The following is a 23,407-nucleotide window of genomic DNA, read 5'->3' on the forward strand; positions in this document are numbered from 1 at the left end:
AGATGACTCGGTCGAGAGCGCGAAGATTAAATCCGGCATCCGAAGCGGAAAATTCAACGAATAACTATGCGCTAGACGAAGAAGAGAAGAATCGCGTTCGTTAAACGATGGCCGTTTTAGTGTCAAAAAAATCCTATCAAACGCTTGGCTAGCATCGAATTTATATACGCGTGCCTCGCGAATCAGGATTCCAACACCATTTTTGGAGCATATACGCGCGCGCATCTTTGTACGTACATATCATGAAAGAGAATGTCGTCGGTTAGATTAGTCATCGGCAGAATTTTAATGAGTATCGATCAATTAAACGAAAATGAGCGTCGCGCAGACCACGGCCAATGCGACAACGGGGACAATTAATTACGGATACCGATGACAATTATAAAGACGCGTGCGAGATGTGTGCATAGGTATGTTTTGCGAGAGAATTTTCGAGAATACACAGCGACACACAGCATGGAATTTGTGTTAATGAGTACTTTTAAAATCAACGTCCACGTTGAAACGAACTTCTCGCGATGATTTGTATGCACTTTGTCATTTTGCGTCTTACGGAATGCAATACATATGCAATGTCACTTTCACGTATGTACTTCCCCTTTTTCCATTAAATCACCAAACAAATAAAGCTGGTTGTCACTGACATTCTGTGTCAGTAGGTGGATTAATTACTCGCACATGTGTAACCGATTTCATGGCTGCATGCATAACAAATATATATTTTTATATATTTTTTTTTTTTTTTGGAATGAAAATAAACGGAAAGTACAATGACATTTAATAAGTTGCGATGTTACATGTATAATTCGCCGCGTCGGCCTCGTGTAAATTCACTTTTCATTTTACGCTCGTGTAGGCTCGATAGGCTTTCTCTTTCTTCTTATGCGTTCGCGTCGCGATCATATCACGTTCTTGCACATTATAATATCAAAGATGAACATTAAACGTTACATTATATTCAATACAAATATTTATGTAACGTGAAAGTGTTTATAAAATGTATTAAAATTTAAGAATTTTACTTCAAAGATTCAGAGCTCGTACTCTTTCCTCTCTCTTCTTTTTCCTCTATTTTTTTATTGCTCTCTCCCTTTTTCCTCTAAAATCTATGATTTTCCTCTATTTCCTCTATAATTAACACGATTAGCACATTTGTCTTAAGAATCTGAATCGATGCAAACAATATTGAAAGATTCAGCTAAATTTATAACCAGCAAAATAGTTTTTCAAGAATTGATATCGAGTCTAGAAAATCTCAGAAATAAAGAAAAAGAACAAAGAATAAAGTTGAGAAATTGAGAGAAAAAGTACAAAAAAGAAAATCTCAACTTATTGAGACTGAAGTAAACAAAGGCTTAAGGTCTAAAAATAATTAGTAATAAAAGAATAAGTAATAAAAAATAATTACTTTTATAAACGTGCCTCTACCTAATGCTAATACAATATAATATATATATATGCCAAAGATAAAAAAAATAAATTATAAAAAAATAAATTTATGTTTATCATATGTATCGAGTAATATAATACGAGTTATCATCTTTTAAATTACTTAATTAGTTATTTTATAAATATATAATTTTTAATTTTTTGCTTTTCGTTTATTTTTCTTGTCTCGTCTTCTTTTCTTATTAAATAAATGTAATTTGAATAGCGAGCAGTGTACGTGTAATTCTGTGATATGTAAAATGTAGCATTTCTAGATATGTGTTGCATTGTATATCGTTAAAGTAAAGAAACGTATTTTTATCAGTTTTATAAACAATTATGTAAAACGTTAAAAAATCTAATATAGATTTTATTAAAGTTGTATAACTAAAATTCTGTTGTTTATTCCCAATAATAAATACCATTTCTAAGAGAATACATAAATTCTATTATTTTAAAGTTCTTTGATATACATATATATGTATATATATATGTGACTTTTTCATCAATTAAATCAATTTTCCCTTTTTTCATAAAAAAAATTCCTCTTTTCCTCTATAATAAAAAAAATAGGGAATACGAGTCCTGAAGATTAGAATTTAAAGAATAGAAGAAATTATAAATTGTTCATGACTTGAATATGATGGATATACTCATTGTCAGATATATTTAAAAATATTTTAAAGTCATTTTTACAATAATTCGAAACGTGAAACAGAAGCTGATATAACGTTTATTAGTGTATTATTAAATATTGCGGCCAGAGGAGACACGAGTTCGAAATACACCTGAATATACAATATTTTGCTCTCATTCTTGGCGCCATTTAAGATAATAATATGGTTCTCTGCAAGAAGATTGCCGATTATTTCTCTCGGCATTGATGACGAAATAGAACATAATAAACGAAGGCAAAATGAATACACACAAAATACGCCCTTCGCCTTTCATCGTGCCTTCTTTAAACGCGTGCATAAAATTCTCATGTCTTTAACGAGCTCCCAAATTCCACGCACGCAACGTCAGTCTTTCGTTGGTTTGTTTAAGATCTCTGCTAAACTCATCGAAACTTTTTTCACGCTCACTCATTCCCGATCGACAAATATTTGTACGGCGCTGACTGACTTTTGCCTCGCAAGGAACCTCTCAGCTGCGAACATTTGCGAACGAAAGACAGTCTCGGTTCTCGGTCATAAGGAAAGTATCTGGAAAAGAAGACAAGGCCGTGCGATAAGTTCTGGCTTGACTTTATCGGCGCAAAATATCTACCGTTACGATCTTTCTTAATTTCCACTTCACGGCCGACTTTATCGTCTCAATGCCGAAGCACTGACCTCGGGCTCGTTTGGAGATTCCTCGCGTTCTCAATGACGAGATCTAGCATCGCGAAACGTACGCGTAATAAACGTTCGATGCTTTTTTTTGCGCGTCATCGCATCGCCGAGAAATCGCAGGCCGTTAACCCTGCGAAGCAATTCCAGCTGCAACGCACTGCGTGTGTATGTGCATGACATTAAATAGCTACTTCACGCTGCTGTCTAGAAAGCAGATAGAAATTTATTGCGACTTCAAGAAGATACCCCGGCGTAATTCTTCTGCATCGCAGCTGCATGAGCTGTTACGAAATAACGATATCACCGCAGACTAAACGGAAGACTTCATCGCTCGCACATTTGTCCAATTTTCCACTGCCAGTGTCATTACATTCTTAATCGATTTTCTCCAACAACTTCATCCGAGATATGCAGCATTATGTAAGGATTATGTAAGATGAGAAATAAGAAATTTTTACGAGAACTAAGAACTAGATCATATACGATTAAGTCGCAAAAAAGTGCAATTGAGAAGGACCACTCTTATATAATTTTATACTTAAATAATTTTTCGTGATTTTTTTCTAGACAAGTTATTAATCGTTAATGTAAAATTGTAAAGAAATCTAAATTAAGGAAGTGAAAAAATAACGACGGTCTCTCAGACAAAGTTGTTTACCCAAAACTGTCTTACTAAAATTAATGTACTGCAGAGTTCTGATTAGCAGTTCACCTCGCCATTATATTACACACTTAAATATATATGGAGTATTTCTGCCGCACCCTTCGTGTAGCCTTCATGATTAAACGATGAATTAATGTGTAAGGTTAGTACCTTATATGAGGTGATTCGTAAGGTCAAATCGCTCGTATATCGTTCCCGTTATCGCGATTGTAATAGAATTTTACCACCGATCGATTCATGGGCCGACATGAAAAATCAACTAGTCCGTTATCGTGCAGAAAATCCTTCCTCTTTTCTCGTTGGCAAAACCTAACCGCGACCGTTAAATCGGCATCACGCACGCACGTACGCACGCACGCACGCACGCACGTGAAACCACCCACGCGAATCGTCCTTGCCGCCGCCGGCGCATTCGTCTCGCCTTTTTCGCTCAGAGAGGATCGTCCTGGTGACCTAGAGAGTGCAACAGTAGGTGTACCTTTTTTCACTGTTAACCTCTAGACGATTATAATTCCATTTTTGTTACAACTCTTATCGTCTTTTAATTTTTCTACGTAAATCATACTTTTTTTTGTTATTATTATTTAAGTATATGCGTGTATATTCTTAAAATCATTTTCTTGTCACTTTTTTTGACCTATATCAGAGAAGAAAAATACTTGATTTTTTTCCTCGAACGTTTCCGTGCTCGATCAAAAGTTTTCCTCTTCGACGCTTTCTTATGCAATATTATCATTGTGTATTCGCTCGTTGTGTAATATTTGATTATAATGATGTTTTATATTGTAAAATAGAAAAGTGGGTGGATTTTTTTTATTAATCTATAAATAGAAGAGATTGTAGCAATATGAATACAATTGAAACTTGAGACATCAAAATGTAATTTTAACTTTCTTATGAAATATAATTAAAAAAAAAAAAAAAAAACTAAACTTTTAATAAAATTATATAATAATTTTTAATAAAAATGAGAAAACTTAAAGTTATGAAATTCATAAATTAAAATTAAATTATAAATTAAAACTAAGCATCTCATAGTCTCTTTCAGCTTTCTAATATTATAACCATCATAACTAAAATATATTAATTAATATTTTATTAATTAATATCATAACTATTAAGTCATATTTCCGTATGCCGAGATGAGATCTTTATGAGCTACCAGGCTGTGCGAAATATCTATTTTCGATCGCGTACGAGCAGTGCAACGTAACGCAACGCAACGCGCGGTTACGCGCTTCGAAATGACGTTTCCAGGAAATTCGCTTTCGTCCATAGAGATCAGTGGCCCCTGGCCATTAGGTCAGGCAAATTTAGACATGCCGTGCATGCGCCGTGCCGTATACATCTGTTCTCAGCTATATAACCGCGGAAGATTTACGCGAGTGTCGAAAGTGCATCATCGGCATGGACAATGGCGTTTAAGTGCAAGACCACAACGCGCCATGATCCGCTAAAGCAATCAAACAGCACTCCAGTCGGGATAAATCGAGAATGAGCAGTATTTCGCAATGCACGTTTCTCTCGTAGATCAGGAAACATCACGTTGTGTGCTGCCGAGATGTTGATAATAAACCTCCGCGTAATACTTCTATAATATTTTGATTCGCACAGCGCAGTAAATGATATAAAGCGCTAGATAAATTTTAAATTTTGTAAAAAATTTCATACTTTTTTATACTAAACAGAATATTTTCGAATATTGGTCTTTGAGTATCATATGATGGAATCATAACGTGGAAATAATAACCCAGGTAGCAAGCACAAGACATTTTGACACGTCAAAATATGGTCAGTTCGAACCAAATATGACGTGATGTAACGACGTAAAAATGACGGACTAATGTCACAGACCGATGACGACATTTCAAGACGTTAAAAAGACGTGATTTTATGACCATTTTAGACCTATTAGTGACGTTTTAATGACATTTGATCATGAATCTTTTCCTCTAGCGTGAACTTGTAAAAAATGAAAAATTCATTCACAAACATTGAATTCGCTAATGAAACTTTTCACTTTTCACGAGTTCACGCTAGAGAAAAAATTTCATGATCAAATGTCATGATCAAGTCCCAAGTTATAGAGGAAATTCATGTTAGGGCCCTGAGATATGGAGAATTGTGAATATCAAAATTACACATAAAATTGTTTTAATAATTTAAGATATTATAAAAAATTAAATGAGTTTTCAGTTAAAAAATGGTAATACCTAGGCGATTTATAATAATGACTTAAGAATCACGATATTATGACGTTTTTTTGCAACGTCATTAAGACGTCACAAAAAAGACGTTTTAAATTAGACATTATTTGGTCACGTGACGTCATTGAACCAGAAATGACCAGTTTTCGACGTCAAAATGACATGTGCTTGGTACCTGGGAATACATATAATTTGCCGTATCTCTCAATAATCCGAATTTATAAATCAAACGCATAAATCATCACGTGTTTATATGATACGAATATTCATTGATCTTATAATGAATTATAATTTTCTAAAAAAATTTTTTTTTTACGCGAAAATATACACATTTATAGTCCAGAAAGTAAAACGATTTTGCGATTATTCTACGGAGACAAATAAAAGAAAAAATAAAACGTTTCTCTCGATGATTTAAGTTTCTTATGAATCACGTGGCCATGGACGAACCGAGACGTAAACGGAACTCTTCGCCAAACCGGGCTACGTTGAAATCATCATCATGAAGATAATCACCGCCTTCGCAACTAAGTGTTGTTCACGCAGCTAATCTCGCGACTGTTATTAGCGCAGGAAGACGGCAGACACGGCGTGATGATCTGGAGAGAAAATTGCCTGTAGGGTCGCACATGTCCTTAGAAATGAGGTTACGTGTAGATAAAAATTTATTCTACCTATTGTCTCAGCTGTTATAAGAATTATCCCCAGAAGTGTTGACAAGATATTCATTGCCCTCAAAAATATGTGTTCTCATTACTATTATTTGTGAAACAGAGATTAAAGTGTAAATTTTTTCTTACCTTAGATTTATCATAATTTAAACTTTTAATGGTTAATTAAAATTAGCAAAAATTTGTTATTAAATCTGCAAACATTTTTAGTATATGCGTTAGAAGGGGAATTTTTTAATAATTTTTATAATCAAGATGCTCATGCGATCTTTAAATATGATGGTATAAATAAGAAATATACACATCTTTCTCTTTGAACGCATTTTTCGTATAATTTCGCTTTATACTTTAATGGCCTATGTGTTATTCGCAACGTGAAAGCTTCCTACGTTCCTGCGTCTACGACTAGATCACATAAAGCGTAAACAGTGTCATTAAGAGCTTTAGCCTCGAAACTTAACTAGCGGAAATTCCGCTGAATCCGCGCTTCCTGTCACTCATTTTGCAGGTCACAGCTTTCTACTCAGAAGAATAAAGATTGCTTTATTATTATCGTGTAGTAAAGTTTCCGCATATTAACTACTAAGATTCATAGTACGGGAGAAACTCATTCGAAGTTATAGTTCTGATGTTTTGGACCTCGAATGACAGAATTGTAAAATAAATATATAATATCACGATACGTATTTTAATATTGATGAGTTTTTGTTTGATTTATAAATATTTCTCAAAGATTCTCTAAATTTTTATAAAAGATATTCTCTTAATAATATTGAAAATTTTTAATATGCCAAATCTTTAATTTCATAGATTTTTATTTTTTATTTTCTTAAATTATAAAGTGACAATGGGAGAGATTCATGGAACTAAGATTCTATGTCTCTCTCGATTTTGTATAGATTCTTGATTTCAGATTAGCTTTAGAAACGTTATATATCTAGTGTATTGATATGAATGGATTCTTAATTTTATTCTTGATGTATCTTGATTTATAAGTTCTTAATTTGATTACAAAGTCTTAGCCTTATAGATCTTGATTTTGCATAATATTTCGTTTTATAAATCCTCGAATCCTTTCTTTGTAGATCTTTACACACGTACAAGAAAAAAAATATCACCCGACATATTTTTTTGCATAATTATTTTTCCTGATAAATGTTTATTTTATTCGAAGAATTTACATTTGAAAATAATAATTCGATATTATACATATTATATCGTATTCATTTTACGTTTGCCTCGCGCTTGATTTTTAGATGGATCGAATTTTCGATCACCGATCACGCTCGCCATTTGAAACGCAGAGTTTTACGTTCGTGGAAATTCTGTCGTAAAACAATCTCAATACGGACGACGGCTTTTCAGGATCGTGAATGTTTAATGCAACTCGCGTGAGATTGAATCGGTTGCGCGCGCCGAATGACGATTTTTCATTCACGTTCGTTTCTCACGAATCAGTCGCGCGCGCGCGCGATCGCCGTGGCCAAAAGAGATCTCAACGTCGTCTGTGCACATAATGTAGTGTTTGTTTGTCGTCGTAGTGGTCAGTCGCGATTCGTTCCGATTCTTAAGCGAAAGGTGCGCAGTTCGACGAATCGGTCGTTCTAGCATGGGCGAGGTCCGGGGCCTGTACATGTATACACATACATATACGTATGCACTCCCTAGACATTTTTTGCTGCTTTCTTAAATAGATTGACGGTGGCTTCAAACTTCGTGCTGGGAGATGCAGCGCGACATGTGTTTTGCCGTTTCTAAAGATGTACTTTTTCTTCATTCAAAACAAAATGGGTTTAGTGAAGTTTGATTCATCAGGAAAGAATTATAAAATTATTTTAATTATATTTGATTAATTTTTCATTTAATTTTTAATTGATTTTATTTATCGTATGTTATCTAATTATTTTGTCTAATTAATATGATATTTAATTTATAAAAAAAAATTATTGACATTATATATATTATTATATATATTATATGTTTATACATATTAATAAATTATTATATGTATGTACTACAATATATGTATACTATTATATATTTATAAAAAGTATTATATATTTGCGTAAATTTTAATTTTTTAGGATCAATCTCGATTTTCTGTTTATGATGCGGAAAATTGAACGATGGTTTTAATAAGTAACTACTCTAATGATGCCTAACAATCAATCACAAATCTTTTTTGTTTAGAAAAAAATGTTAATATTCAATCTGTTTAATACTCCATTTGCACATATTGCATATACATAATTTTGCTAAATATAAAACATTAACTTCATTCTAAAATACGAGTGTTATCAGTGCGTGAAATTGTAAACATGTTTCATATTATAAAATAGAATTTTCGTAAAATCGTAACATGACTGATATTTTGAAGTAACTTATATTTTATAGACAGATATTTATAGTATAGTACTGCACGCACACACACACATGTGCGCGCATACACTGCAATCTATGCCACCTCGACGAGAAGATAAATAGAGAAAGAGAGAGAATAGAACTATATATAGTTACCGAAAGTGTCCTTCGTTGTCTGACAATGAGTTGTATGATGTATGACAAATCACAGATCTCAAACCACTGGTTATCAATATGTTTTGGTGAATAGCATATGTATGTTTAATAAATTATGCTAACAAGTATTGATAGATTAAATATTCATTAAATATTACTAGAATTTTATTACAATAATTTATTTACTCGCACATGGATACATAGTTTTGCAAATTTATTTTTTTTAAAGGTAGAACTAAATTATATATATATATATATATATAATTTTATAAATATTATTTGACTGATAAAGTCTACTTTTTTCCAAGATATCTCGCTATGTTGTTATCATCGAGACATAATACGACATTTATTTGGTCAGACTTTAAACAGAGGCTCTCAATTGCAATATATATATATATATATATATATATATACATATATATTTAAAAATAAATAATATTAATAAATATTTAAAAAATCTATACATATTATATTTGTTATATTTATATGTATATAAGTTAAATATTTATTTATATTATTTACTTTAGATATATTTTTATATATATTATATTTGTTTACGATATTTTTATATGTGTTTTAAGATTTAAAATGTAAGTCTAAATGTAAATACGAGTAATTCTTAAAATTGCGATTGAGAGCCTCTGTTTAAAGTCTGACAAAATAAATGTCGTATTATGTCTCGATGATAACAACAAAGCGAGATATCTTGGAGAAAAGTGGACTCTATCAGTCAAATAATGTTTATGAAATAATGTCAGACACACGCTCGAGTCGAGTAATCATCTGCTGCGGTCATTCTATTCTAATTCTCCTCCGGCGTGGCTGAATGAGTAATGACATCAGGGATGTGATTTACTAAAGTGACAAATTTGACTTTAGAAATGGGCAATGATGCTTAAGTAACTTATCCAAACAGCAGGAGGTTAGTACTATAAGAACGTAATTAATATAGAATACTTTTTTAACCCATTTGTATGTATGCGTATATGTATATGTATAAAATATATATAAAATTATATATATACACTACCGTTAGAAAGTTTAAGACCAAAGTAATAAATGAAGATCTCGGAAAAAATACAAAATAGAAATGCTTCAAATTATAAACAAATTAAACTTTATTTTTAATAGAAATACATCGTAGTGAAAACAAATAATAAAAGTTTTTAATTTATGAAAAATCACTGAATACTTCTCATAAAAAAATCCACTCTTTTTCTTTATAACTTTTAAAAAAAGTCCAGACATCTTATCGAATATTAGTTTTTTTATTGTCTCATTGTCTATAGTGTTCCACTTCCTCTTTAGTATCTCCTATAAAGATTTTTCAGTTCACTTAACTGGTAACGACGGCTTTTTAGGCTCCTCGAGAAAATAATTTGTTTTTACACGCTGAAGCATGACATTCTGCTGATTGTTTTTTTTTTTTTTAATTAATAATTATAGGAGTATGTTATAATACCGCAAAAATAAAAATAGTTTGCAATACTTTTTGAGAAGAAATTATAAATTAAATTTAAGAAATATAAATTAAAATTATACATTTCTTTGGTCTTAAACCTTTTGACGATAGTGTATATATATGTACATTACTAATAATATATAAAATACATTTGTAGCACAATACACGCATAATAACAATAAAATTATAAAAGAAAACTTAAATTCTGAAGTTCTTTAAATATTTATATATTTATGTATTTACTTATCTATGCAACAATAATAGAGTGTTAAACATAAAATTCAGCCATCAATTTCATAGATTTTTAAGTTATATAAAATTATTGTATATATTTTAGTATCATTTTATTTTGTAGATTTTTTAACATACAGTTCTCGAAGTGTCTGTATTAGATTTATGAATTTATACAATTTATCGAAATTCTGTAGACTTATGAATAAATTTACGACTCTATAATTTCTTAGATTTTCTGAATCTTTAGGTCTTCATCAGGTCAATTATTCAAAGGTTAGTCTCCTTAATCGCAATCAGAAAGATAAACAGTTTGATACCTATATTATACGAATTCTCGCATTATAAATGAAACATCTTGACGTTTTGACAAATGGAGTCCTACTGTAGAGCATATTATTTAGTTTATTGTGCCTATTATTTAGTTTATTCTGTGTACCAATTTTCTATTATAATTTTACGTGCACACATATATATATATATATATATACGCGGAAAATGTGTATCACAAAGATTTTGGTCTGTTGTAACATCTGCATACATCCTGATTGCACAAGACGATTAGTGGTTTCTCGGAGCGAATTTTCCGCAGTCCATCTGTTAGTGAATTAATCTCTCGACTCCTTCTCTTGACCTCAGTAGCGTATCCATCGATAGATTTACATGGTGTAAGCGATCATTTAAATCTTACTGAGAGACTTATTTTAAAAACTACTGAGACTATTTTAAGATTTTTTAATTTTTAAATTTTAATTTTGTTGCCTTTTTTTAAAGTAGATATTTTAATTGTTATTTTATTATAATAAAAAATTAAAGTTTTTCTATTTTTAATTTACTTTTTTCGGAAATAATTTTAACAGATTAATGAAATTTTTGTGATTAAATACAAACGCGACGATAATTTAGATAATTTTCAATTAGATGTATAATAAAAATTTTTGTTATGCATCTAACTGAAAATTATCCGAATCACTTTGTGTTTGATGTTATTTGTTTCAGAAATCATTAATTAATTAAAATTACTTTCGAAACAATATAAAAAATATTAAAGAAAGAACTTTATTTTTTTTTTATTACATTAACAAAAAAATGTAAAGTAAAATAATATTATATTACATTAAATAATAATAATAATAGTAACAAAATTTTTTTTCTAATGGAAAATAAATATAGAAAAAAAATATTTGTTTATTGAAAAATGTATGCACTAGTCTGAACACATTGGATGGTCTAAATCCACTACTGCTTGTACTACACGCGGACAACAAGTCCGTTCTCTTCCGCCTCGGCAGAATGCCCTGGCTTGTGATCGATGTAACGACGCTCATTGTCTCGTAATGAGGCTGGGAGGGACAGGATGCCTGTGCACGCACATTTCGTTTCGAACGAGGCACTACACACATACATACACATGTACATATACTTGCCGGTTTAACACAGCCGATGGAAATCCATCATCTGTCACGCGAGCAAGGAAACAATAAACGAGTTCATACAGTCCAGTTGATCGACTTATATACATACATAATATGTCAGACATATAGTCACAGAAATATTTTGCGCACGCGTGCCAGCGCAATTGTTACATCGCGACTGTAGTTGATTATCCTGTGCTGTATATGTGATTTACGCTCGTACATCACATATGTACGGTGCATCGATCGCCATGGTACACTATAGAAAAAGTGCAACGACATCGATCAAGTGATTCATCAAACAATGGCAAGCGATTGAATAGCGGCGACGGATTTGCGGATAGATAAGTACGATGCGCTGTAACAATATAGTCTTCTTTCAAACATATCCTGCTGCGAGACGCGAATCTTGTAAACCTTTTCAATTTGCGATAAGAGCCTTGCGAAATATTGGCTGGGAAGAATGCAAGTATACAACGTTGCTGTTTCATGCAAGCGAAATCACTGGACTGAATAATTGGATGAAGAGACGATGTCTCTCATGCCGGGAAGAAAATAAATTCTGAAAGTTAATCTCTCTCAAAGAGAGTCATTTCCGGCCAGCCGGAAGGCCAAATGAGCCGCATCGTCGTTTGTTTTCATTATTAGTCCTTGCTCTCTCTCTCTCTCTCTCTCTCTCAACTACTTGGATCAAATCTTTTTATTAAGAAGATATTAACAAGTTTGTTGAACTTGAGATTCAATTTTAAAAACCGGTGAAAGTGCGGAAACCACTGTTGATCGATCACTACGATTTTATTTTGTTTCACTGTAATTTATATATATTTTGCTGTAACGGGGCGCACGTTTGTAACGAGATTTAATGGAGCCTATTAGGCACCTGATTATTTAGTAATATAATAAGTAAAATATTATAATAAGGAAAATAATATTATAATAAGTAAAATATATTCACGATTAAAAAGAACATGCGATTTCAAATATATATAAGTGTATATTTTTTACATTTGCTCGATATTGCTGCTAAAAATCCGAAGTTTTGATTTTATAAGTCTACAGATTTTCGATAAATTGTATAAATTCATAAATCTACAGACACTTCGATAAACTGTATAATTGTTAAAAAATCTACAAAATAAAATTGTGCTAAAATATATACAATAATTTTATATAACTTAAAAATCTATGAAATTGATGGATGAATTTTATATTTAACACTCTCTTATTGTTTAAACGCATAGATAAATATTTAAAGAATTTCGGAATTTAAGTTTTCTCTTATAATTTTATTGTTACACTTTTATACAAAGAACATTATTTATTTTCATTTATTTTTGGCCGGTTAATATTTAAGATTATAAAAGATACACTCGCGTTAATCAATTTGTAATATTATTATTTTTCTGATATTCGCTTGTGATAGAAAAAAAAAAATCGAATAGAAGTCGAAAGAGAATAAGAAAGAGGCAAGAAAATGTTGCTGAATAAAAAGAGAAGCAAAAAGACAGATTAAAAATAAGAAAGGAGGCGGAGGAAAGAGTGAGTAAGACATGTTGTAATGAGAGAGAGATAGACCGGTATAATTATGCAATTTAGATTCAGCTTTACGCGATTCCGGTTTGGCTTTATTAAAAGCGAGAGTGGGCGTGCGGCCGCCTCTTTCTTTCTCCAATTGAGAATATATGTACATGCATACATGCGCACGCTAAGGAGAGAGATAATGCATTCTTCGTATAAATGCAACATCGGTGAATCTCGCGTGCTGGACATTACTCCTCGAAAGGCTGCCATGAATCTTGCCGACGATATTATATTATAGCCGCGAATTCGGTGATCTCACGCCCCATGACGTGTTCTCGCGGACAACCATTCCCGTGTTAAATCACATCGCGTGAAACACGTGTACGAACTTAATGATTTGAATTATGCGAACAGCGAAAAAGATGAATCGCCCCAATTATCGCAGATTCTCGAAACCGCTTATCAATATGATTTAGGTAATTCCTGAAGTAAAAACATTTTTATACCAGCAGAATAAAAAATTCCATAAAGGTTTATAGTGAAAAGGAAGATTTTGCGTTATAAAAGTAAAAAAAAAAAAATAAAAAAGTTACACAAAAATAAGTGTTGAAATGTTGTTACTTTTAAGTAATAGTAATTAAAAAACACATAATTACACGCACACTATACATATATGTACATATAATATGAATATAATGAGATAAGAATATGCTTGTGAAGAATATCTATATAAAAACTCACACATATAATTGATAAAAGTTTAAATATAATATCGAGATAAAATATAAAGTATATATTATGCCATTAAAATAAATAGATTGCAGAAGTCAGTCATAACTAGATAAATATGTTTAGTCATGTAACAAAGTGCGTACTTCAATTTTTTACAAATGCGAAAGCATACTGATGATTCATTGTCGTTATATCATTTTAACGAGTCCAATGCTTGGGGTCACGGATGACTGACACTTTCGTCAATATCGTGGGAATCATTAGTGACCGGTGATTATAGAATGTCTCAGTTCTAGCAAGCAATATTTTAACAACGGATTATTTATTTTGCATGGATTTTTTTAAATGAAAAAGATGTGAAATTTGTAATAATTATTTTTGAATAATTCATGAAAATTTTTATTATGTATCTTCATAATTAAGATTAGCTAGTTATTTTTTTTTTTAATAAAAAGAGCTGTACAGAGTTACGCGAATAGGATAACAGATTTCTATAGCAATATAATAATTAGAAAATGATTTTATGACGTAAAATAGATACTAATAACGTATAATAAATACTAATAACATGTAATTAGTTCTTTTTCTTCCAACATATATATGCAAATTCACGTATTTTCAGTATATATCGAACACACGTGTTAATGGTTAAGCCCTGAAAAACTTAACGTGAATAGGGAAATTAAAAAATTACGCTCAAGTCCATTACAACGGCAACTTGATGATGCGAACGTTAATTAATACGGCTTTTATAACGGTCACTTATTTCACGTTATTATATTAATCTATATTTAATTGAAAGAATGTTTCTATCTCTGTTCCTATCATTCCTATCAATCGCAGAAAAGTTTCGAATATCTAAATCGACTGCGTTATATTAAAGAATGAAAAATTGCCTCATTGTCAGATAAACGGTATATTTAACAATAAGTGTAAATATAATTTTTCTTCGTCAGATTCCACCGATCATATCATTGATCCAGAGATTTTTGTAAATATACCACATCATCTTCCTTGTTCTTCTTTTTCTGTTCGCCGCCCACGGCACGAGAGTCGACGATTACTTTGATGTAAGAGGAACTTTTGTGTACCCGATCTGTGAACCATGACGATTTGAAACACGTCGACATAACTGTATACTCCATATTGGTATAAAGCACGATTCAATTGCATTGTCTGGGATCGCGCTTCTCCGGCGCGACGATCATCAGTCGACGACATAAAGTTGTGATTGTAAACTAATACTGGGCTAATAACATATGGATAACATATACATATAAACAATGATAATGTGAAAGATTTTATTTCCGTTTTTCGTCGTGTCGATTAATATATCGAGATTTAATTACGATGACGGAAAAAAATATCATGGCTCATTACATAATGTAAAAATATTACGCCTATTTTAATCTTGTAATCTCGTGAAATCTATACATTAGGGTTGATGATTTATCTATTGTTGTAAATATCTGAATAGTGGAGAACGTAAATTCCAACATAAATATTTGTAATTAATATATTTCGAATAAATTAATTTTAAACTAATAATAATTTTTGGAAAACTTTTTTCAGTGATGAAACGATTCACGATATCTTGTACTATTTCTTCAGAAATATTTTGTACTTTTTTCATTATTATTTTATACACACATTTTTGAATAAAATATTTTTTAAAGTATTAACAATTATTGATTAAAAAAGCAACAATTCTACAAAGATAAACTTTACAGTGTTGTTTTAATCGAAGATACACATATATACATACAATATGATTATCATAACATATGATAAGCGCGATATGATTATTTGTTTGAACAATGAAAAATACATACGTTTTAAAGGCACGTAAGAAAGAGTTTATTTGTATTTAATAGACTTTAATAGACAATCGATTTCAACTGACACTTTCTCAGTCCATTAAATTGCGGATTTACTGCAGATATGTAAGAAAATAACTGTACTTCTACCGCGCCTTCTCTCTCCACAAATGCCGGAATTTCTGAAGAATTCGCGTGAGTTATCATCATACAATTACCGTATTATACATATTTATATGCGATGCAATGAGCATTTGTATACAAGTCGGATCGCGAGGGGCCACCGAAAGGTCGATCGTAAGATCTTTCCTCTGATGTAGATTTCTGGACCCTTAATATTTATCTGGTTCCCCTTCGCGTCGGGCCGCAAATACCATGCGTTTTAATTATGCGCTGTTTTCGCGTTTCTTACCATAGCAACCAAGATTTCGGACATTAGCCCGTCGGGGCTACCGTACAAAGTTATGGAATGTCTGTCCCGACATCCGACGGTTTTTATAAGGCGATCGTTCCCCAGTCGTGTAATTAGAACATTCCGAGCTTTCTGTTGGATGAACCAGTCTCCCTTGTACAAAGAAAGTTTTAAATAGATTCTACACAGAAAGTATTTTATTTCTTTAATGGAATACACTATAATACACTATTTTGACTGATTTCTACAGTAATTTATTAATCCGTTATTATTATGGATCATTGTTCTATTAATTACTGTAAAAGTAACAAAAATTATGATTACTTAATATTATTCATTTATTTTATAAAGTGTCGTTACATACTGCATTGTTTAATATTTAATTTGTCAGGTATACTAATTGTAAATTAATTTAATTCTTTTGACATACACATATCAAGATCTTATTATTCAGGGAAGATATCTATAAATTATAACGACATTTTTAAAATGCATAACTTTGTAAAATTTAATTCAAATTTAGAATATATTTTAAAAATCAAATTCAATAAAATTAAAAGATTTAAGAATTCATTGCATTGCAAACTTATAATAGCTTTTATATATAATATAATAATAATACGAAAATACAATGGGAAAATTTTTATTTATGAGTTATACTTGAGTTATAAGTATCGATTATTCTATTCGAGAGTGATTGATAAAGTTCTTGTACAATAATTTAGTTTTTTTTTTCATTATCTGTTACAGTTATCAGCTTCATCGCCTGGAGCTATTTCTTCCGTAGTCGCACCGATATTACTGAAATATCGAGTATGCAGGCCTCGATTACTGCTTGCAGGCTCGAGGGCCGAGGTCGATCCTGCAGCTGATGTAGCCCTTTTACACGGCGAAGTTTTACTTATCGAGGACTCTGCCCGACAATATCACGCGATTGGAGGTAATATTAATCTATTAATTAATCTTTTTTGTCTTTCTTATATTTCATAAAATCTTTACTTTTTTATTTTGAGAAATTATATGGGACAAAAAAAAGAAAAATTAAGTTTTATTAAATTACTTATAAGAAAATTTAAGAAAATTAATTAATTTTTCTTAAAGAATTTAAGAAAATTTATTATTTATAATATAAATTAATTTAATTTCTTGAAGTTAAGAGATAAAATTTTATTTTAATATCATTTTAATTTATTTATAATTTAATTTTATTTTATATTCCTTCTATTAAAAATTCTTGATTTTTTATATACATACGAAGTATGGCTATTTAAAAACGGGACTGATGAATTTTATTTATTTAAAAAATTGTACGATTTATTAGCTTCTACAATATATTACCCATACAAGGTATTATCTTCTCCAATAAATTCTCCGTTCTTATCTATACATCGCTGCATACATATTTTCCATTTATTTTTATTTTTCATACAATGGTTTATATCATCAGCTGTCAAGTCTTTTAACAACTTTGCCGTTTTCGTTTTTATCTTCTCTCCTGATCCAAAATGGGATCTTTTCAACAAACTTTTCACTTTTCTCATTCGAGCGCGAATAAGAAAGAAAAGAGGTCGGATTTGTGGAAGAACAAAACATGAATTCTACATCAAGACAAGGCGCCAGCTCATAGTGTCCTTAACGAAAAACAATTTTTGGCTGATAACAAATTCTTGTCCTTGAGTATCCTCCTTATTTGCCAGACTTCCTGTGACTTTTACCTATTCTTAAAAGTATGTTGAAGGGAATTTTGAGTCAGGTATAAATTTAGGTAAGAGGAGGTAAAATCGAAAATGGTGAAGCTTCTAAAAAATCTGACGGCCAATCACATGAATCACTGAACAAAGAGACCAATGAGAACAATGAGAAATATGTATGTAGTGGAATGTAGATAAAAATGGAGAGTATATTGAAGGAGATAGTATGTAAAATTTTGGAAAAAAATACCATTTATCACGTCAGTTTCGTTTTGAAATAGCCACACCTCGTACATAACGAACATCTGTTGTTTGATGTGAAAGAAAAACCTACATAATTGATTATAAATTCTGTGCTGGAAATTTTGTATTGGAACTTTATATTAAAATGTGAAAACGGTATCGTTTGACAGATACGGATCGCAGGTACAGAGCTACAGAAAAGCTGTTACATGCGGAAGAGGAATATCATGAAGCATTGTGTAGTGCCAAAGAATTGTACGCACGACCATTGGCACGGAGTTATCCCGAATTTCACGACGTTATTTTTCAACCCCTCGCAGATTTATCGCGGGTCAGCGCGGAGCACTGCCAAAGGGTAAGTCAATAACATAATTGCTATATTACAAATTTGAATTTATATACAAGCAACTAGAAACTGAGCGAATAAGAGTTAACCGCGGATGTTGATGCGTCGATTTCGCAGAAATTAATTTTTCTGCAAAATTGATAAGTGCACAGGGCATATATTTTTCTTGGTGTATTTACCAAGATTTTGATATAAATATAGTACGCAAAAAACTCAAAGGGCCACTTTTTCAATTCTTTTTATTTGTTACAAAATTACATTGTAAGAAAGTACAATTATCATGAATTTAAGTTTTTGAAATATACAGAAAAAAACTTAACACTTCGGCCTTTTGTACGAGTAACTGGAATGGTTCTTACTTGTAAATGTTGTAAATTTTATGAAAAGTTTAACGTTTTTTTCTTGATTTAAATAAAAGAAGATAAAAGTGCAATTTTTACTTGATTTTTAAGTAACAATTACGCTTTAAAAACGAATAATGATTGAAAAAACGATAGCAGCGTTTTAAAGTGCTATTATCATTGTACGATCATTTTTTTCACCAGTTATAAGCGTTTAATGTCAATAATTCGATTTTGCTTTAATAATGAATATCTCGGCGAAAAAAAATCATAGAACATTCGTTAGAAAAAGAAATAAAAGCTAAAACTCTGCTCTTTAACACTCAATTAATGAAATCGTGCTAGGTTTTTTTTTTAATTCGGTATTCTTGGAGAAACTTTTGAAAAATTTGTTCAATCGACGGACGTCGCTTTTTTACAATGTAATTTTGTAACAAATAGAAAAAATTGAAATTTATTTAAAGATTCTAAAACTAGAAACTTTCAAGCTTTGAAACGCTTTTTTATTGATCTTATTCCGATTATTTTTAAGGAAGTTGCAACTACTTGAAAGTTTCCCTTTTTTTAGGTGGAAGAAAGTGGTCTTTTAATTTTTTTGCGTAGTATATACATATATATATATATATATATATATATGAAAATATGATGATTTAAAAATATTCTGTTAAAACATACAAAATAAATGTGTTAAGATTTAATTTTCATAATTTATATATATATATATATATATGTATATAAATTATGAAAATTAAATCTTTATGTTTTAAAAGAATATTTTTAAATCATCATATTAATTTTTTATATTCTTTCAGAATACAAAAATATTCTTTCAGAAAAGAAACGATAAATAAACAATAAATGAAAATAAAAAATAAATGTAAATGTGCGATTGTCTTTAGTTCGTATTATAAGCATTATTATCGACGGGCTTTCTAGACATGAACGAAAGGCGCATTGAGCAGTTCAATGAAAGATGGCGACACGCGAACTGACTTTGCACACACCTGTTGCAATACACCTGTTGATCCACACCTGTTGCTCCTACGTGAAGTAGTGCGTGTATTGCTCTGCACTCTATCTGTTATAATTACAAATAGTGCGAGTTACTGCAACTTTTTCAAGAAAGAAAAAGATAGAAGGCGATAAATAATTTAATGGGCGAATGTAAACTCATAATTGCCACAAATCTAATCAAATTACAGATTAACTACTTTTTATGGTTTCTTTTTTGCTTTTCTTTATTTATTAAAATCGACTTTTAGATTTTAATATTAATACTTCAGTAGTTAAACTTTTTTAAATCAAAGTTTTGACAAAACAAGATTTTTGATATAAAATTAAACGAGAATAAAACCACTATTAGTAAAATATTTATTTTCATATTTAAAGTTAAATATATGAAAGTTATTTATTATTATAGTTTATTACTTGATTACTATTATTACTAGATTATTGATGTTTCAATTTCGAAACCATAATCAAGAGAAAGTGTAGGTACAGTAATGGGGAAAGAGGATATGATCACGCGTCAATCTAATTCTCCCATTAAAAATAGAAATATAGTACAGTGTTATAATCAAATTGAAATATAAATTAGAGGCTAACAACTACATAATTTTAAATTATTAAAATAATAATATACCTACTTGAATTATAGCTTACAATAGACATAAGATTTTAGACATCTTATTTTACATTATCTGTTTTAATCCCCAAGTGTATTTTTTATAGTCAACGTGATAAAGAATAGAAACTTTTGATAGAGTTAAATTAAATAATATTATAATATTCGTAATTTTTTTTTGTTTAAGCTTGCGCTGTGCAGATTAAAAATTTAATTGCAAAGATGTTATCGACACACTATTAATCTTCCCAAATCATTCGTATGTTTTCTGAAAATGCGACCTAAACTAAAATTATTAAAATAATAATATACCTACTTGAATTATAGCTTACAATAGATATAAGATTTTAGACATCTTATTTTACATTATCTGTTTTAATCCTCAAGTGTATTTTTTATAGTCAACGTGATAAAGAATAGAAACTTTTGATAGAGTTAAATTAAATAATATTATAATATTTGTAAATTTTTTTTTGTTTAAGCTTGCGCTGTGCAGATTAAAAATTTAATTGCAAAGATGTTATCGACACACTATTAATCTTCCCAAATCATTCGTATGTTTTCTGAAAATGCGACCTAAACTAAAATTATTAAAATAATAATATACCTACTTGAATTATAGCTTACAATAGATATAAGATTTTAGACATCTTATTTTACATTATCTGTTTTAATCCCCAAGTGTATTTTTTATAGTCAACGTGATAAAGAATAGAAACTTTTGATAGAGTTAAATTAAATAATATTATAATATTTGTAATTTTTTTTTGCTTAAGTTTGCGCTGTGCAGATTAAAAATTTAATTGCAAAGATGTTATCGACACACTATTAATCTTCCCAAATCATTCGTATGTTTTCTGAAAATGCGACCTAAACTACATAACAGCTGAATATGAATGTGCTGATAAGCGAATGCGATCTCTGGCACGATCGGAGGCCAGGCACGTACCAACTTGCATTCAGCAGCAGCAACGGCAGCAGAATCCAGCCACGTGTGGACATGTTTTCTTTAGGGCTGACAATAAAGAGAGGATGTCTGTCCTTCGGATGTAAACACAAAGCCGCGCGGGGGTGGGAAGGAAAGGGGGCCGAGGAGCCGGTTAACGAGTCAGGATGAGCGATGACGGTGGTTAGCACCCTCATAAATATTGACTTTTACAAGACGACGGGCGGCGGTATACGGGCTTCGAATCGCGGCGACGTTACTACCTCTGAGGCTGCGCTTCGCACAAGCAACAGCCTCGTAAAGTGAAAAATGTTCGCGGCGCAGAGATCGTTGCGCGGGATTCGCGAGGCGAAATAACCGAGGGTGGAAACGCCCACCTTCTTTATTCTGTGCACTCAACATCGCGCGATCATCAATAACAAAGCTGCCGTGCGGCAAAAACGTTGCAAAAATCGGTCTTTCGTATTCTCTCTCTCTCTCTGCCATTATCTCTCTCTTCTCTCCCCTATCATTCTCTCTCTTCCTCCCTTTCTTTCCTCGCGGTAAATCGTGTTCATGTTCGGGGATTCTATATCGAGAGAGAGGTTATTGCGGGCTGTTGAATATTTATAATTGTAGCGACTTATGATCTCTCTTACGTTTATATTTTATTTTCGTTTCGACTGGCTGGAGTGACGTTTTAAGCGGAGCGGCGACGGTAGGCCTTGATCCGCGCGCGATTTACATTTTATTTTAATAAGCGCACAAAATAGTTATCGGTTACCTTAATCGGTCTGTTCGTCATCGCCGCCATCGTCGGTCGTAATTCGCGATGATAATTTTGAGAAAAAAAAACTCTCCAACGAGAGATGTTACACGCGACCTTTGTTCCCAACGTGACTAGCCAATTTCCTTTCGGAGCGAGCATCATGATTAAGACACTATCTCCGCCGCGGATGCGGCTTTTGTGGAACTCCTACGAGCTTCGTAATCAGCAGATAGAATCTATTGAGATTTGTCGAAGTTACATAGAAAAGATTGTAGTATTAATAATAATGAAAATAATCAATAATAAAAATAATGAAAAATGTCATATCTTATCATCACAGGTAATTACGTTCTATTAATACTTTTTTACGACTCGGATTAACATATTTTGATTAACATATAAATGAGATGCGATAATGATTTGACACTTGTTTTTAAGATTTTTTTTTTAATTTGTTAAAAATAAAGATAAAAAGAAAGCTATTTTAAAAAAGCTGCAAGAAATTTGTCACTTAAAATTATTTTGCTTTATATTAAATTAATCAAATTCAACATACAATTTTTTTCTTAAATCAAAGCAAAACAATATAACATCCGTTTGTAACATTAACAATTGGCAACGTTATCCAATCAGCGAACAATTATGACATTGAGATGCTTGTGTAATAAAGCGGTACCATAACTCGATTGAACTTCGAAGAAGAACGCCAATCTCGGACGAAACTGGTTTATCTCTGGTCGAAGGAAGTACAAGCCGTGCCTTGTATTCCGCGTGAAGATTTACCGCAGAACGTTTACCGAATTTTAGCGCCATAAAGGTGATGCGGGTTTCTCGGCGCGATACAAAAGCGCGCGTTGCGGCCTGGCGGACCGCAGGTTAATTAGTGAAAACGCTCGGGATCGTTCTCGCCGTTCTCGAGAAGGAGGAGGAGGAGGGTATCACGACCGATCTTCCCCATCTCCGTCGTGTACACGTCGCGTGCTTTTTCACGACGCGCTCTTTTTATTCGACCCCATCCGTGCACCCTCCTCCTTCTTCGCGTGGCCTACGCTGT

General features: G+C 31.5%; 1 protein-coding gene across 3 annotated transcripts in view; it reads left to right on the forward strand.

Annotated features, from left to right (window-relative positions):
* The window catches only part of LOC140669318 (uncharacterized), a 235,773-nt gene that overhangs the window by 29,167 nt on the left and 183,199 nt on the right, over positions 1–23,407 (forward strand). For all 3 annotated transcript variants that reach the window (XM_072899050.1, XM_072899042.1, XM_072899060.1), the window contains exons 2-3: positions 17,165–17,354; positions 18,519–18,703. In XM_072899050.1, the coding sequence (XP_072755151.1) occupies positions 17,165–17,354; positions 18,519–18,703 (375 nt within the window). The remainder of the gene's footprint in view (positions 1–17,164; positions 17,355–18,518; positions 18,704–23,407) is intronic.

The sequence above is a fragment of the Anoplolepis gracilipes genome, chromosome 1 (genome assembly GCF_047496725.1).
Source record: "Anoplolepis gracilipes chromosome 1, ASM4749672v1, whole genome shotgun sequence".
In the NCBI taxonomy this organism is placed as follows: domain Eukaryota; kingdom Metazoa; phylum Arthropoda; class Insecta; order Hymenoptera; family Formicidae; genus Anoplolepis; species Anoplolepis gracilipes.